General features: G+C 39.6%; 1 protein-coding gene across 8 annotated transcripts in view; it reads left to right on the forward strand.

The window, feature by feature from the left end:
* LOC137257338 (FH1/FH2 domain-containing protein 3-like) overlaps positions 1–18,653 on the forward strand; it is a 156,012-nt gene that overhangs the window by 40,487 nt on the left and 96,872 nt on the right. For 5 of the 8 annotated variants that reach the window (XM_067794643.1, XM_067794639.1, XM_067794649.1 and 2 more), the window contains exon 2: positions 10,230–10,289. In XM_067794643.1, coding sequence (XP_067650744.1) covers positions 10,230–10,289 — 60 coding nt within the window. Of the gene's footprint in view, positions 1–3,976; positions 4,028–10,229; positions 10,290–18,653 lie in introns of all 8 variants that reach the window. The other 3 variants (XM_067794642.1, XM_067794641.1, XM_067794640.1) reach the window with 1 other exon arrangement.

Here is an 18,653-nt window from a genome sequence, read left to right on the forward strand (position 1 = left end):
TCACGCGCCACGTGCTGATATAGGAGACAAAACATGACCGGACATTCCTGAAGATATATCAACATGGCTGCCTATGACCTAGTGATGACCCGCTGTGGTCAGATGAGTCTCTACGGCCAGTGCTGACCAGCCGCGTGCACAAACACAATTACAGAAACCAGATGAGTGCTTACATTGGTTGGCTGTGTGGTCTAAGAAGCGTCTTTACATGCATATTTACCACGCTTCAAGGATGTACTGAATGATAGGTCCAGCAATTCTAGCCGAATAAAAGTCAGTTCTTAATATGGGGTCTTGATCGACAGTGCTAACGTAAGGGCGATAGCATTTTGTAGGGACATTTTGTTCTGATTGTTTAGATAATCTGGAAAATATACTCAGCAGCAAAAGAAGCGCAATAGGAAATCTCATAAAAGTAAGCGTTCATTTTTATGAAATTGAAACTTGCTGTTCAGTATATGTTTAAAATAACTATTGTCTTAGAGATATGCGCTACAATAACAAATGTTATATTTGAGATTGCACGTCCTCAGTAAAGGACACAATCTGGTTTTGTGCTCCGGGATGCAAACTCACATTCTACAAGTAATTGCGGATGGAACTCAACTAAACAAAATATTAGAATCTATGAATCTATGAATTACTGAGAAAAGGTAATCCCAAATATAACATTTGTTATATCTGACCACTTCCCACAAGACTTGGTGTATTTTTTGTATACTCAGACGTGTGCTTGTCAACATACATGAATCATCACAAATACGCCACGCTGTACAGGTTGGATTCATTGTAACTTTTTTATAATGTATATTTGTACCTGATATATATATAAAATTGTCAGATGCAAATAATCTGTACCTATGTGCGTTTGAACGCTTTAACCAACAGCCTACATGGGGATCGTTGGTGAACCCCGTTAGGCTTGAATTTTGTCATAGTCACGCAAAAGTAACGTTTGCCTCCCACTCGAAATACATTGGCGTAATGTGCTTGAAATGGAGCAACTGTTGGGCTATCAGTTTTGTGAGATCAAATTTCTTAAATTATATAAATGATCTCTCCATCAACGAGGTTCACCTTCAAGAATCTGTTTTATCTAAACAGAAAGATTTCTAAATAACAACAGATGTTTATCTTAACACACGGACGTCATGTTATGCTGCCAAACAAGGCAGTGACGTCACTCGACTGTGTCTGTTTGTGATAGGATTACGTAGGTTGACAATTAATGGCCATGTGTGCAATACTAGTCAGTACCTCCTACTCCGCTTTGCCTCCCACACATTTGTACCGGTAGTTGCGCCCACGTAATAACTGGCTTGGTTCATATCCCGTGAAGATCCGGGTTAGAATTGATCTTCAGCATCACATGCTTGTCGTAAGAGGCAAGTAACTGAATCGGGTGATCTGGCTCGTTGACACATGTAATCATATCCCAATTGCGTACATCGATCCTCATGTTGTTGATCATTGGTTGATCTGGTATGCTGGATTATTTAGACCTCCCCCCATCTTATTGGCATATTGCTGAGCGCGACGTTAAACAGATTCTCCTTACTTCGGAGCCATTCTTTGCAAATGAAGAAGTCTTGCTACATGTTTATCTAATCATTGGTTCAATTTCCCCTTATAGTTGTATTTGTCTCATTGTATAAATATAAAGTAATACTTGTCTAGTCTTTACAATGAGTACATTGGTTTCACAATGCTTGACACTGACTATGAATGCTTGAGGTACTGGCATCGATTGCGTCTGGTGAAGTAAACTATGGATGGTGAGCCACTAAGTTAGACACTGCCTAGTTCATTTATGTACTGACACTGACGTTGAACTCTTTAGGTTACGTCTTTATATTCATAGTGTCTAGAACAGACTTGATGTTACACGTAGTTTTAAATGTACGAGACAGTACTATCTCTGGCACTCTAGTGAAAGGTCTAGGCTCTCACACACAGTCCCTGAACCACCTCCTGCCTAGCTCGCCTTGCAATGTCAAAGTCTCAAATGAAGCAGGTCTATGTTTCCTTTTCCAATTTTTTTTTCTTTTTCTTTCTTTCTTTCTTTTTTTTTTTTTTTTTTTGGTTGCTATCCAGCGACTAAGCGTTAGTCTACAAACGGTGAAACACAGTGTATTGTGATTTTAGCTGAAACAAACGTCTTTCGTTCAGGACTGTATAAAGTGTAAATACTGGCACGTAATTTGCAGACTGATCATTATCGTGTCATCAAATTCATATATGAATGTTAGAAACACATACTGCGAAACTGGTTTGACGCTGGTCACTGATGGTGACACGGGTTTCCGGTGAGCTATTCAGGGGAGGTAACTCCTGTGCTATTATCATGAATATGGTTTGAAGCGCAGTACAATCTGCAGGGAAACAGCACAAAGCGGCTGGGCGTGATGGTCGTGCTATCACTGAACACACTCTGGTTGTGAGTACGTCTTCCAGCTTAAAATATGTAACAGAAAAAATTATATCGAATTAATGCCTAATCTAAACATCGTTTAAAGAAGAGGGTTTAAAATTAATTGTGGTTTGTCTTTATGTGGCATTGAAATTGAAATCCAACGCAAATTGAAAAAAAAAACTCAGTACATTGGTAGTTTCCACATGTTATCTATCTGGTGCTAACTTGGCTTTTCTCTTACATCAGTTTCACTGGCTGTTTCCATCTCTAACACATCGTAAAGTATAGCCCCAATATGTCCAAGGGTGAAATAAGCTCTGCACCACTTTATCTTGTACTTGGGTTTGAAAATCTGCACACACTCGCTGTTAATTCCCTTTTGGGCCTGGGGTCTGAAGATAAATGCTACGAAACATTACTCTAACAGTCTATTTCTAAGTTTGATAAGACAAACTAAAAGTATAAATCAGCTGTAATCAATTCACTCTTTGAAGTGTTCCGATAAACCTGGTGAAAAAGGGTAAATGTTGTTTTGATTGATACTATAGGGTTGCGTGGAGACAGAAAGGGTATAAACGATGTTATCACATGATATAAGGTTATATACCGGGGAGGATAAATCATGACACCTCATGATATACAGAGCCCAAGACTGTATTTAATTCAACAAGGTGAATGAGATGTATTTGAAGTGTAAACATGCAGTCTTTTATTTCTTATCTGTATTTCTTCTATGTCATGTTTTGATAACAATTTTCAGGTAAATCTCTCCGCTGATATAGCGATAGTTTGTATGCAGGCCTGAAATCACTTAAATCTTAAGGCGGCGTTGGATAGTCTAGTGGTTAAACTGTTTGCTCGTCTCGACCAAGACCCGGGTTCGATTCCCCACACGGGCACAATGTGGGAAGCTGCCTTTCTGCTGTCTCCCGCCGTGATGTTGCTGGAATGCTGCTTTTGAACATTGCTAAAAGCGGCGGAAAACCAATTTCACTCACTGTCAGATGTCTGGAATTTGCATCTTTGGGATGTAAATATATTTCAACCTGTAGGTGCTCCTCCAAGGAAACATACGTCAAACACTGTCAAACATCCCCATAATATTACATGTTTTATGAGTTGTTGACAGAAACACAAATGTCAGTTTTCTCTCCTGTATATCATCCCCATCGTCGAGATGGAGGCTGTAGAGGTTGGTTGCTACTCTTCCCGATTCCAGCGTCAGTACTTCAAACATGGTAACAGGTGGTCATATGTAACACAATACAGATAATATTTCATATACATCGGCATGTGATATAGTAACGCGAGATATTCACCTGGGAGAAAGACTAAATTGGAACATTAGCACTTGTTTCTCGGATGTTCCTTTGTTATTTTTAAGCCAGTCCGCCCACATAATTTGAATATTTACAAACACGTTGAAGAGATCGGTCTAAATACACATCAGGAAGTTTTTTATAGCTGTCTTTGAGGGTTTGTATATATATCCTGGATGCAATCCGCCCATTTTATTTAAAGTTCAAACATTTTTAATGTTTCTTGATTTTGGTACTTTTCCAGACTACAGCATAAGAGCGCAGCGAACGTGAAACGTTTTGAAAAGCAACAATGGTAAACATGTGTTGATGTTGTACTGTTACACGGTTACGTAGCTTTGCCTTGTTTAATGTCATCGTTTTCGCTCTAGCATTCACACACGCGCTGTTTGTTACGGAGCTTCCTGAATATGACCTGAAGCTCTATGATGGAGGTGGTTTAGATTTTCAAAACCACTAGCCGGGAAAGTGGAGATATATACCCATTTATTACTCGCCCGTTGAAGATACTGCAGTGTAATATTTTCACGGCAATATTGCACTAGTGTAACACCGCTAGACGTTTGACGTCAAAATGGTTCAAAGTTGTGACGTCACAATGCTAATGTTGATGTCGCGAATTTACCAGACCTTGCTTGACTTGAAAGCTGAGAGTCCTCACACTGTAGGCTATATCGCCGAAGTTTCTGTCAATTTATGTTGGCGAGTAATAAGCAGAATACTACACTCGCTTCCGTGAAATACCATTTTCATTAAACTCGTTAAAGATTAAGTATCAAACTCGCTTTCGCTCGTCTGATACCAAATCATTAACCTGTTTAATAAAAATGGTATTACACGGAAGGCCGTTTAGTATCCTCTATTTAGTTTATGGTGGCTTAAATGAAATTACAAGAAACAAGTATTCAGTGGTTGTATATTTCATACGGGTACTATTATAGTTTTTAGAAAAGTAAAATTTTTGGATGTCGAATTGTGAATAATACGATGTTTCGGAGTGTATGCTTGCTACTTCATAGCGAGATGAAGAAGCAAGAAGCAAACCCTCCGAAACGTTGTGTTGTTCAGATGAGATGAAGGAGCAGACATACACGTCATGGTATGATAAAGAAGTGTGTCACAATAAAGAAGTTGACATCGATACATCCTGCTTTTCCTATGCATTCCCCTTTTATACGCCGTTCAAAGATTCTATATAGAGTCGTGATTTGAACCTTATTTGACGTTTTGGCAACTGTTTCAATGTAGTAACGTTTTGATATAATTGGATGTTTTGGTCAAATCCAGTTTCGAAGCATAAATTCTCTCCTGATCAGCAGTTTGTTTCTCAAAACCATGCGTAGGTTTATTCTTTTGAACCATGAAATGAATTCACGTACATCCTTTGTGACGTCTCCAATAGCTCTCACAGTCTCTTCACATCACATCTATTGCGTACAGGTCATGTTCGGAAGTGCAATGTTCTAATGATTTGTGTGTTTTGTTTCATTTCGGTAGCTTTTCAGATTCATTGGAGCAGCCCAGTCCGATTTTGTTCGGTTTTGTTTCTTACATGATATGTTGTTTTATGACATGTTCTCATATTGCTGTGTTATGCATTGTTTTTAGTTCACTGTTGTTCTGTGTAACACTGAGTGTCAGCATGCGTGATTAGATCTCAAACGGTATATGCGGAGGTATTTTCTCTTAATCCCTTCTCCGGTATTACAGCCATAAAATACTATTCCATAATAAACGGGATTTGGACATAATATAATGAGAGTTGCGGTAGAATGTCCTAAAAAATCTACTTCTGCACTGATTGCGTTCAAATTTGAAATATAAGTAAATTATAGCATAAAAAAAAACAAAAAAAATAACAAAACAAAAAACAATATATGATTGCTAAAGTATAGATTTATTTGTTTGAAAATTATTGTCCAAACAGAGATTCGAACCTATGTGCTTTCGACTGTCGCTACCTAAAGAAATGCCACGAAACATTTCGTTACCAAGATAATGTTCATAAGACAAACTGAAAGTATAAACCAACTGTAATCAATTTACGTTTTGATATTTTCCGCTGAAACTGCTGAAAACAGTTCAATATAATTTTTATTTATACGGTACGGAATATTCATACTTAATAGATTATTACTTTATTGATTAAGAAGGTTAACAGTTTCAGATGTCCCTTCCCATATTAATAAAGGAACTAATAATAAGTATACATAACCAGTGACGACTGAACTTGGTATCTGTGATTTATCATAAAAATTCCTCATTTTAATCCCTTATTTCTATTTATCATTGCTTATTTGTGTATGCCATCCACAGTCTGTACGTGTTGGTATCAGGGGTGTTTAAACAGTATTACCTAATACTGATATAATACTGGAGTATTATATTACACGAAGCGGGAAGGGAAAACTACACGACAAATCATAGAAGAAAATGACTGACATATACAATTTCTAGACAAAGACGAAAATCTTACGGTAAAATAGAGAATAGTGTCTCCACATGGAACGGGGCTTTGACTTTTTGACAGGCGTTTTGAAGATGCGACGGAAACAATTACGTTGTATGATATTACAGCTCGCTTATAGGGAATGCGTATGGGTAAAATAACCGGAGACTGGGCCCTGTCTCTCAGTGAATCACCACTGACCGGAGAACACCTGACGTAGGGCTGTGGGGCTGTGATACAGATCTGCAGATACTTTACCGCATGCAGTTCAGATAACCAGTGCATCTTTGATGTATAACCTTGTTAGAACTTGTTGTGAATTCCTGTCGAGTGTCGTAACGAGACATCTAACCGTACTGACGCCTACCTAAATAAACTTTTTATTAAACTGGTATTTCTGGAACAACGTGTCGCAAGGTGTAAATAAATACGGTTTTGAAGGTCATTCCCCCAAACATCCCTTATACAACCGTCATCTGCTGGTGCATCGGATTTTGCTGAGTAAGTGTATTTTCTATAAACGGCCAACTGTTGGATTACGACAAAGATAGGGCAGATCCTGATCATGAATGAGTTTAGTTTTACGCCAGTGTTAGCATTATTCAATCATTGTCACAGCAGGGGACACCTGAAATCGAAACCGGATTTTCAGCCTGACGAGTAAACGCTTTAGGCTACCCCACCACCCCAGATCATGTATGTCTTCACAAAGACAAGACACTGTCCGGGGACCAGACCCTCTTTGCATTAAGCGATCTAAACGCTACGACTATTGCAAATCCTACGATTACCTTTGGACTAACGTAACTTTGTGCAACAGGACCCTGGGTGCTCTTGTGCGAAAAGATCTTAGCGCTAAAGCCATCGTAACTCTCATGTGTTACCAGAGACTTTATGCAAGTGAATGCTGATAAAAAATTAAAACACATTAAAATATGCATAAATATCTGGTAAATGCAAATGACTAGCCTAGTTGTTAAAGCGTTCACTCGTCACACCGAACACCTTGCAAATCCAATATCTGGCGTACTCCACAATAATTTGACTGGACTGTGAATTATCACCTCACATATTCTTAAGTTTCATGTATAGTCTGTTTGCACTGAATACGTACCGATGAGAATTTCACTTAAAACCAAAACATATATCCATATATTAAAGTGAAATTAAGATTGCAAACCCTCACAATTTTCATTGCCAATTGAAGGTCTAAGTATCAACATTTTATTCAGCTTAGGATAAAAGTTGTTTAACAAACGATCATAGTTTTAAATCGTAATTATTTGTTTGTGTTACAAGGGGATAAGTGTGGTAGTTGGAACAGTGAAACAAATGCACGTTCGGGACGTGATGAGCGGTAACTTTGACCAACCCTACTTGTTTTCGGTGTTTCGTTTAATTACCCTCTTTTAATACAAACAAATAAAGGGGTTTTGAGTGAGTGAGTGAGTGAGTTTAGTTTTACGTCGCGCTTAGCAATATTCCAGCTATATGGCGACGGTCTGTAAATAATCGAGTCTGGACCAGACAATCCAGTGATCAACAACATGAGCATCGATCTGCGCAATGGGGAACCGATGACATGTGGCAACCAAGTCAGCTAGTCTGACCACCCGATCCCGTTAGTCGCCTCTTACGACAAGCATAGTCACCTTTTATGGCAAGCATGGGTTGCTGAAGGCCTATTCTACCCCGGGACCTTCACAGGTCTAAAGGGGTTTGAAACGTTTGTTAAACAACGTTTACCCTCTATTGAAGAAAATTCTTAGATTGAAATGCTTAGGTAAAATTATGAGGATTCCCGATCTTAATTTCACTTTATGCATTTCACTCTTTTGTTTCATGTGAATTCATCGGTACGTTTTCACTGCAGCAGACTATATATATATAATATAATAGGAACGGTATAACTAGGAGCTACATTTTCGGCCACGACCTCATGTACCATGTAAAATTACAAAACAGATTTATCCATTATTTAATATTCACAGTGCACTCTAACTGCAGCCGATCAATGGTGTGTATCGCAGAAAATCTGAATTGTATGTATATACATATCCCTTGTGATGTCGCACTTGTGCGATATGTTTGCATAGGTCCTTATTACTTGAATACAGAATCTGCCCCGAAACGACTGCTAATACATCATCAGTATGAAAATAGTCTCCTGACGAAAATAACGCCACCACTCTCTCTCAAAATATTAAGCTAATGCCTTATCTATGACGTATCTACGAGTCTATGCTCACAGATGACACCAGATTCAAATAGTTTTACTTTAATACTTCAAATTAGCAAAAAGTACTTAAGAAATGAGCTCAATCACAACAGGAGTGCTCTATCGGATTTCTTATCAGCTCTGTTTGTGAATTATATTGTAAACAATAACATGTTTGAACAGCCATCTGATATTATCCTTAACGTCTTTGGTTAGACGTGCCAAAGCAACGCCATTTTTTGGGTACAGTTGGAAACGTCCCAAACAGCTACTCGCCGTTCACCTAACATGCTGCAATTACCGTAACCCAGGTAACAAAAAGTACTGAGTCTCTCAATATATATTTTGGGAAGGAAACAAATTACACCTCCTCCGTACATCCCTTTTGTTCATCCCTACGCCGTTAATTTCCATTGCAAGAGTAACCAGCGACTGAAGAGGAAAAGCTCTCAGAAGGGTTTCATTTTTCGAGCTATTAGGTAGAGATATAATTTAGTTGAATTACAAAATTAATCAGCTCTTTTACGAAGATGGGATCATAGAGGCTTTCGACTGGTAAGTTTGTTGAATATTATGAACGTTAAACGTTTCTGGATTACAGATAATAAGGTGATAATTAGTGAGTTAAGTGTTCATGCATGTTAACATTTATGCGTGTATAATCGCTATAGCGTTCTTTCAGACAGACTGGTGTGTTCGTGCGATGTGTTAATAACACATTAAGACAACTACAGCATGGTAACGTGTCTCCAAGATGACCGGTCCTTGTGTTTCATATGAATCCTTAACATTTAACTCACAACAAGTTCATATGGATTTGTATCCTAATTTCTTTTGCTTTGAAATGTATTGTCTTAAATACAGTACAGGTCTTGCCCAGTGGTTGTAGTGTTCTATATTAACGCATACAGCCTGGTTCGAATCTGTTTATGACGTTCCGTTTCTGTTCATGTCATGTACTTTAGTAACTGTATCAATACTGCAATGGTTGTCTTGGACATAAAACACTGATGATATGGAGTGTTAAAGCAGACAGCATGGACAACCTGAACGGCAGAACGCAGCGCACCTCATGTATACAGACATACATTTTCCATGGGTTCACCGACACTGCGCAGCTGTAACATACTGGAACGTGTCGTGAATACATGAACGTATTACCTTCACCGACGGCGCATGGTGTTTCTTGATAGATTTCATGTTGGAATCAATCACAGAAAAGCTGTTACACTTATTTACCTATTTGTTATATGCTAGGTAAGAAGATCGAGAGTCACAGAGGTCGAATGGTGCTACGATGTCATATTTTTGAGTAAATGACCACATGTGTTTATAAGCAATTACACCACCCTGACATTGTCATCACTGATGTAGCTGGACGTGGTGTCATCCCATGACATCCGTACTGTATCTGGCTATCTGGTCACAAGAACAAGGTGTGGATGTCGGATTAGAAGGTCCGTGGTTCGAATCCAGATACGAGACTTGGAACTGTTGTGTCCTCTGTACTAAGATGATCGGGGTCCCGTTGTACAAAACAACATAGTGCTAAGACTACCTAGAGTCACGCCACCTTAGTGCAAAGATCGCCTTGTACAACGCCACACAGACACACTTAAAATTTAAAACGTACATTCTCTCCAGGATTATGATCATCATCGTTCCGATACACAAATGTGTAATTCATTAGGTAGTATTACAATTGCCATTGTTTGATTGTCGTTTCTGTTAGCACTTTAGGTTATGACGTGTTAACACGTAGCACCACGTGTAGTTAAGTCCCTTGGTTCACCTTTCACAGTGTTGTAAGTGTTTGTTCTCTACTTCCAGCCGTCCTATGACAGAGGGTACGGCAGCGGTCTGAACAACAACCCCAAGTCTTATGGCGGGGTAAGTCCACAACTTACACACTCTCACACACCGTGTCTTGTGTTAGTTTGTGTCTTCAAAACTATACATGTGTTTTAAATTTCGCTACGATACAGGAATGATCATGTCGTCACTCAAGGGCCGTATTCTGCAATGGAAATCACATTTGCCCGACTCTGGGAAGCTGAGAATGGAAGTTGAAGGAAACCTATTTTTTTCACCTAGGGGATAGCTGCACGCGACGTGAGCGTACATTGCACGGAGCAATCGTTGTCATAATGTTCGTGAAACAATTATTGACATTTGTTAGAAAAACTGTCTGTAAACATAAGCACCTTGCACAGAACTGGCAATTCTAATGCATACCACCACGCTATAGAATTGAACACAACATTTACAGTCAAGTTACATTATACAAGTTGAACGATATTGGCTACATTGTGACGCAACACAGAAAACCGTTGCCACTAGAGGTAGACACTATACTAGCGTTGACACTTGTGTTCCACTGAGACCAGGAACCGCAGAACTAGAATTATACATTCGCATGACATATATACTTTTCCTTAAACTAATCCCTTGAGCATGACTGCATCCCCTGATTGGCGCCAATAGTCGACTTCTGACCTAGATTCAGCTGAAAAGATATATAGACGCGTCATAAATAACTTGAGTACTTGCCATGTTCTGAGATAATCGAAGAGTTAACATCGCTTTGATGAACAGCGCAGGAACGCTGGGACCAAATTAAGATTTTATCTGAGGCGGGCGTACCAGAAAGAGGAACGACCGTCCTGGGTCTAGATTTTCGAAGCTCTCTTAGCGCTAAGATAGTCGTAGGTTAATGTTAATGTATGGCACTTGCGACTATCTTAGCGCTGAGATAGTTTCGAAAATCTAGACGCTCTAGAATAAGTTTTCTCTTTAGCAGCTGAAATAGAATAGTTTATCCGTCACCAGTTTTTGGCGTATCTTCAATGAAAGCTTACATCTTGTTGGGATTCCTATCCGTCGTTCAGTCTTAAAGGCGTTTTGGCATGATGATATGGCAGTATTTCTCAGTAATGGTACCTCAACACACAGAAATCCAGTTTGATATTTCCAAGCTGTAAATGCTATTTCTCCATTTTCTGAGTGCACCAGTAACTGTGCAGGTTAATTAATAAGTTGTATGGTCGTTGCGTCACCATTACAACCCAGCGATCTGTATTATGGATTACACACACGTTTCAAATAGATGTTTTGGTCCCAAACGTCATGACCCCAGGAACAGTCGCTGATGTGCTGTTGCGGTGGGGTAGCCTTGCGGTTAACACGTTCGACGGGTCTTAACACGTTCGCCGAAGATCCGGATTTAGTTCCTCACACGGGTACACTGTGCGAATGCCATTTCCGGTGCCCCCTACCGCCGTGATATTGCTGGAATATTGCTAAAAACGGCGTGAAAGATACTCTTGAGGTAACTTCCGGTCACCATTTGCACTTCTGTGGAGCAAGTAAACCTTGCCATCTACTTAACAGATGTTTTCTGGTCAGATGTATATTCATCTTCTATCATGGACATTTTTTATAATCAAAGATAATCGTCAAAACGGTTCAACGATCGATGTGCACATGGGTAACGTGCCTCATTTGAAGCTCTTTGTGCTTGGGTTGGTTGGTTTGTTGTTCAACGCCCCAGTAGGCATTATTCTAGGTATAGACTCGATCTCTAAATATTTGAGCCTTTGCCTTTGCATGGATGTCTGTGAACCTTGTATTCTTCTATTGGATAATATATCAACCTGACATTCCTTTGACGCAAATCTGAAGTAGAGAGAGTATACCATACACCATATCCAATGTGAGTAGCATGAAGTCAAACGTAACATGGCTGTGAAGTACATAAACTGTTCGCGAACACCTAGTGCCTTCACTGATTTCCAGTCATATGCTTTTGATCACAATGCTACCTTTGAGGAAGCTGTTTCGGGAGACGAATCTCCGGCGTCTACGTTGTATAGTCCGTTAATCCTTCCATAATTTAAGAGTCAGTCCTAACTTTTACAAGCCTCTTTGCTTGCTTTGCACTGAAACATAGTCCGTCTGTTTTATCCGCTACGACTTTTTATATCGTTGTTATGCACATACTTCTCCTTTGTATATATTTAGTCCAAGATGCTCAAACATTGCCATGCAGACGAATCAGAATATGCACGTGCGCGTTAGACTAAACGTTTCTTGAGTGAATTCACACAGGCAATACGCGTCTTAAGACAGTACAGATATACAGTGTGTATATTATAACCAACAGTCAGCTGGGATAAACATCAAAATTGGGAGAGAGCATCTACCGATTCGTTTGACATCAGGGCAAATGCTTTCGTCCGTAGGACGTATCACCTTATTTTGCATATCAAGTATCTAGTAAAGCTCCATCAAGTCAGACCGTGCTGTTTCGGCAACCCATTAATCCGAACCAGATGTCGGACACCCATTAATTCGATCCCTGTTATAACGGAACCTGTTAAACCCAACCCTTTTACAATGAAAGTCCAACACTTTTGTAACGGCGGAAATCTACTAGTACTTGAAACCCTGTTGTAACGGAACCCGTAATCCGAACCATGTTATAACGAAAACCCACTAATGCGAACCCTGTTATTACGGAAAACCATTAATACACCCTTTTGTTTCGGAAACCCGCTTTGCGGACGCTTAATATTGTGAACGTCGGTATAAATGGAATTCTCCGTTTCGTGCACCAGTAACATTTCGTTGGATCTGTTTCGGAGGATTAGAAGTTAATTCAAGAATACACTTGATTGATGTTAACTTGTATGGCGAAACAAACCCCGTGCTTCATATGTTATAGAGATACAGCCAGCGTATAGCAAACAATCATATAATTGTTTTGGGGAGATGCGGTTCCTGTGAAAACACAATTTGACCCTTGTCAGTGAAGACCATATACCTGCCGATCGTAACGCGGAACCATACCTGGGTGGTTATTCTTGGTTTTCCTTCCACTCATTCAGACTTATTCCTTGCTGAGTGGAACACATCCATCACATTCTTCTGCGAACGTTACACCAACGGCGTCACGCTGTGCGATCGAGGTCAGTACATAAAACAACTCGTGACGCAGACAGATCCAACCATTTCGGTCTGTGTTGTTTACTGCCGACAACGGCCGCGTTTTAGTCATCTACCTAGTTGGGTGTAAGCCATACACTCTCCTTGGACCGTGCCTGTGACGTATAGTTCTGTTATACGATTCACACAGATCATCATATGATGTCAGTTGTGTTAGAGTGAGTGGGTGGGTTTAGCTTTACGCCACACTTAACAATAATCCAGCTATATGACGGCGTTCTGTAAATAGGTCTAGATCACACAATCCAGTGATCAGCAGCATCAGCATTATCCTTGCAGCTAAGATACGATGTCAAGTGTCAGCCAAGTCAGCGAGTCTAATCACCTGATCCTGATAGTCGCCTCTTACGACAAGCATTGGCTACTTACTGAAGATCAATTCTAACCCGGATCTGTACGGGTTCTAACTTAAGAAGTAATAAGTGTAACTCGTTGTTTGAACTGATATTGATTTTATGTCTCGACCTAATATACTCTTAGATATGTGTTGAAGACAAACATAAACCTTTCAACACAAGTATTGAAGCTTTCCGTATATAGACAGGCGCTCATTGTAGTTCTTTTAATGACAAACAATAAATTTATAAACGCCAAGTCCAATGTTCCACGAGGTGTTCAAACTAAATTAGAGCTTGAAACTGTATGAATGTGTCGTTGAAAACCCGTGTTTGCGTCTGGTATCTATAAAACAGTTATATCCTACTGTCCGCTGTAAAATTGGCCTTAAAAAGTTAAAACTTGCGGTATGTTTATTTGTTGTGTCTTGTTTGTTTTAAGGGTTCGTTTTGACTCCTGACTAAGAACACTAACTTGAAGTTGAATTGGTGCATAATTGTTTGTTTTATACGATGTACTGTCTGTAGAGTAGTATGCCATACTTAGGATAATACCGTTTGCTTGTATTCCAGTCCTAGATGAATAACGTGTTTATACAACCCATTTAATTGTTTTCCCAACATTTTCTGGAATGTAAAAACTCAAACAATTCAAGATTTCCTCACTTATGGGGTTCTCTCCGTGCTCAATGGGGCGTTTCAATTTAATTTAAGGGGAGTCATTGGCTTGTTTGAAAGGGAAATATTTTCAAGCACTCGGGGTTAGTACTATCACATAGTTTGAAAGATATGAAAACGGTAAACATCAGTGTTTCCCATAAACCGATGTACCACAGTGTACCCAACAGTTTAGCTGGCGTTGACGATGTGCGGTGTTTTAATAGCAGGACTGTTTGAACGAGTGGGAAGCTCATAAGCTTTGCGTTTAAACGGCATTGTTTGACATAACAGAGCTCGCATACCAAGATGATGAGCCGAAATGTCTTACAATATGCGATAGATCCCGTCTGATGAGCACGCATGCAGGTACACATGCACACTAATATGCACGTGTGTTATGCATGTGTATTATGCACTGTACAAGAATGCATGAGTCAAAATGCAACATACCATCTTCATCAGATATACTGTTACGCCGGGGGTAATCATCGCGTGTCGTCTTTCAAAGGTTTTTGTAAACCAGGAGAACTGATACACCAACCACGATACAACTGTGGTGTTTTTTCTAATGTTAAGATACTTGGTGGTTGAACAGATAGAAAGGACAATGACACTGAGAAATAGCTGTAGGCGTCCGATGATATGATGAGCATGAGTTTATTGATCTTTATGAAACTGCCATTATTATTATGGGATATTCATATAGCGCACATATCCATGCAACTTGCTTGCTCAAGGCGCTGGTATTTGTTCTCCTCCATCATTAAATGTCCGTCTCAGCGTCACATCGTATTATCAAGCTCAACTCCCTGGGGAGAATGCAACATTATACTAGATGTTCTAGAAAACGTCAGCCAATACTTCACCATCAGTGGGACTCGTCACAATAATAAATCTTAATTAATTCACTCGTAAAAATACGTAAATTGCTATATTTGTGGAGAGGTAAGTAAAATTTGGTCAGGATGGCAAGTTTTAAATCTAACCATATCTGTGGACTTGCTGACATTTTTGTTTCATACCCCGTCTATACATACAACATAAAAACTGACGAACAAGTACTACCAAGTATGTTCTACTACGATTACATTTAGTATGCAAGATTACCTTAAACATCAGAAATGTTAAAAATGTTTCAAAGAAAAAGCGGAAAGCCGAGGTACGAATAAGCCAACAGTCAATGCTCCCCGAGCACCTTGTACCCGGTTGGTGTGTGGCACGGTGATGATCCCTCACTCTGACTAACTCAGCAGCCACTTTGTTTGTTATCCAGCACAGGAAATGTTGGCACCATGCGTGCATAGTGACGTTAGAAATGACCTTCTCCCCGCATTGCCATGGTAACCCCACCTGTTGATGTCTCATGTCTTCAGAATTCCACAATAATCAGTTCAACTTCACAGGGTAGGTGCAACACGGGTGGAGATGTACATGTTGGAATCGTACAGTTTTTTACGGTAATGAAATCTCCCCATCTCTCGAGAACAACAAGCTCCCACCTGTGGAATTGCTAAAATAGAAACAGGAAAACAAAAATGAAAAAAGCTAACGGAAACTTCTGAAGACGTCTTAGTTTAATAAGGGCGATAAAAGTACTAGGGATCAAGCAGCATCTTGACTAGTCAGTATGAAAAGGCGTCTTACCAGATTGCATGAAGGGCTCGTAAATCTTAAGTACAAAATTAAAAAGAATATTTGAACGCGTAACAAAAATAAAGTTGTATGAAAATAATGAGATGCATTTCTTTCAACATCATGGTTGGGTACCCCGGTATTTGTATTTTGCATGAAATGAATGTAACATATTTCATATTCTCAGGGAAATAAAGATCGCAGAACTTTTGTTAATGTTAGGTGTTTGCTGGCGATTAAGTTCCTGACTCTCCGAATAAGAGTTCGAATCCCGGATGAGACGAAACCTGACAGAAGCACTACAATCTGTACTTTATTTAGAAAGTGTAAATATAGCAAATGCTAAAGTTAACCACTTTCGCGATGGCATCGTGTACTCATGAAACGAATAGACTTGGAATATATGAGAAAACTGTCTCTGTTAACATACTGCATCTTGAGCATGTGTTTATGAATCTCTACTAAACCGTAACGACACCGGGTGTTCGCGAAAACGTTAGTGTACGATTTCCACATAACACATCTCTCTGAAAACAGTTCTTGAAAGTTTATGTTTTGCAAAAGAACTAGTTTTCCCTGTGCTATGGAATCAAGGATATAGCTTTGGTTTAGGTTACTAGGCTGTGAGTAAACAATAACATTATACACTGCCCAATGGTATCGTAAGACAGCACGGTGATTATCGGGGTCTTTTGTTCACAGAGTATATGATTTGCAACTGATATTTTAGTTAAGAACCTAGCAAGATTGACGCTGTTGTGGAACAGCAGTCCTGGTGTGTATATACACTGATGTATATGATAGCCTGAATCAGAATATGGCATGGTCTCTTATCATTGGGGCGATTTCCGTACAAAAGGGAAATGTGATGCATGATGATGAATAAAGACTAGATAACACGTGTATACAATATGTTTTACGTTCCTGCAACAAAAGTGGGAAACACACTACGGGAGAATTTTGGATATGATTGTGCACAGCGAAAACACTGGAGCTTGTTTCTATCGAACAGACAATACTCGTTATAACGGGGAAGAGGTGTAAGATAGCCGATCTGGTAGGAACATAGACTTGTTATGTTACCACGTGTCCATTGCGCTGTAGTTCCCTCAAGGTAGTGTGTGTTAGGCCAGCCAGCACGACCTCATCAGGTCAGGAATCCGGGAGAATCTAGCTGGAAAATTAAATTAGTTTTTGCCTCTCACCTGTGATATTGCTAGTAACCAGCTTTTGACACTTATGAGAGGCGGCGTAGGTAGGGGCGCGTCGCTGCCAGTAATTGGTTGGGATTAGATATAACCGGCAATAACCGAAGAAATGGAATCGCACGCATACGCCGACTGTTCCGAGGCTGTTCCTCCTTCGGGGGGATTGAACACTGATGCCCTGATCCCCTTTTTGTTATTAGTTGCAGACAATGTGTCTTTAATTTCAAAAGTACTTATAAAGATTTTATAAGGCAGGTTGGAATTAGATCATTTTTGTACGATCTACATACGTGATTCAACCTCATCAAGCGAAATCATTTCCAGATTTAGTTTCAAAGTATTTTTTTCATTGCCCCTGTCCATTTTAATATGGACTGTGGGGTAGCCCAGTGGTTAAAGCGTTCGCTCGTCACGTCGAAGAGACGGGTTTGTTTCCTGACAATGATACAATGCGTGAAGCCCATTTCTGGTGTCCCCTGCTGCGACTTGCCATAATATAGACTTTTCTGCATATATATGTGGCTAATTGACGGGTAACTGCGCCCATTACAAATGCAAATGCTTAAAGGGCAGCGGTCAGTAAGCAATTGGACATCATAATCCTGTGATTTAACGACCAATATGTGAGTGAGTTGGGTTTTACGCCGCTTTCAGCAATATCTTAGCAGAAGTCAATTAATACAGCTTAGCATGTTATAGAAACTCGGATATACGATAAAAGTTAGTTGGAATATAATGATTATTTAAACAGGGGGCAGTGTTTTCATGTACATGCTGCAGTATTTATGGACTATAGATCCCGTATAGAAGAAAAAACGTACTGCATATTTCGAGCAGACGGTGTTGAGTAATCACCAATTATGCATGAAATATCGTCTTACGAACGAAGCATATTTCCTCTGAACTTTCTGATCTGGAAATACATTTTCACATAAAAGTAAGTTTTAAGAGACAGCGAGATGGAAAAAGCGACGACGCCGTTATATAACGGTCTCAGTCAAATTCCAAGCAGAACATGAACATTAAAGGAACCACATCAGAAAGTTCATTTACTTCAAAGATAGATTTGACACAAGTTAGGAGGCTGTGTACAGCGGGGTAGAAATAGCGACGTACCTAAAGCTACTTGTCAGTGCTGAGATATAATACAACCTACTGACAGCAGCAGTACAGAAAGAGAACCTGTCACTGGTGGTTCTCCAACAGTGCTTAGTTAGTCATCGGCTTTTTAAAAATCACAACAATACATCTCCCTCTCAGACATGCATAAATAGTTGACGCTTTTTGTCCTGACATGTATTGATCAGGTTGGCGCCTTGCCCCTGGTTAGCTCTTAAGTTGAGTTACTGTATAGTCTCTTATCTTAATTTCTATAATAAAGGGGGCTAATTAACATCAATACAAAAAACATCGTT

The sequence above is a fragment of the Haliotis asinina genome, chromosome 12 (assembly GCF_037392515.1).
Source record: "Haliotis asinina isolate JCU_RB_2024 chromosome 12, JCU_Hal_asi_v2, whole genome shotgun sequence".
Lineage (NCBI taxonomy): Eukaryota > Metazoa > Mollusca > Gastropoda > Lepetellida > Haliotidae > Haliotis > Haliotis asinina.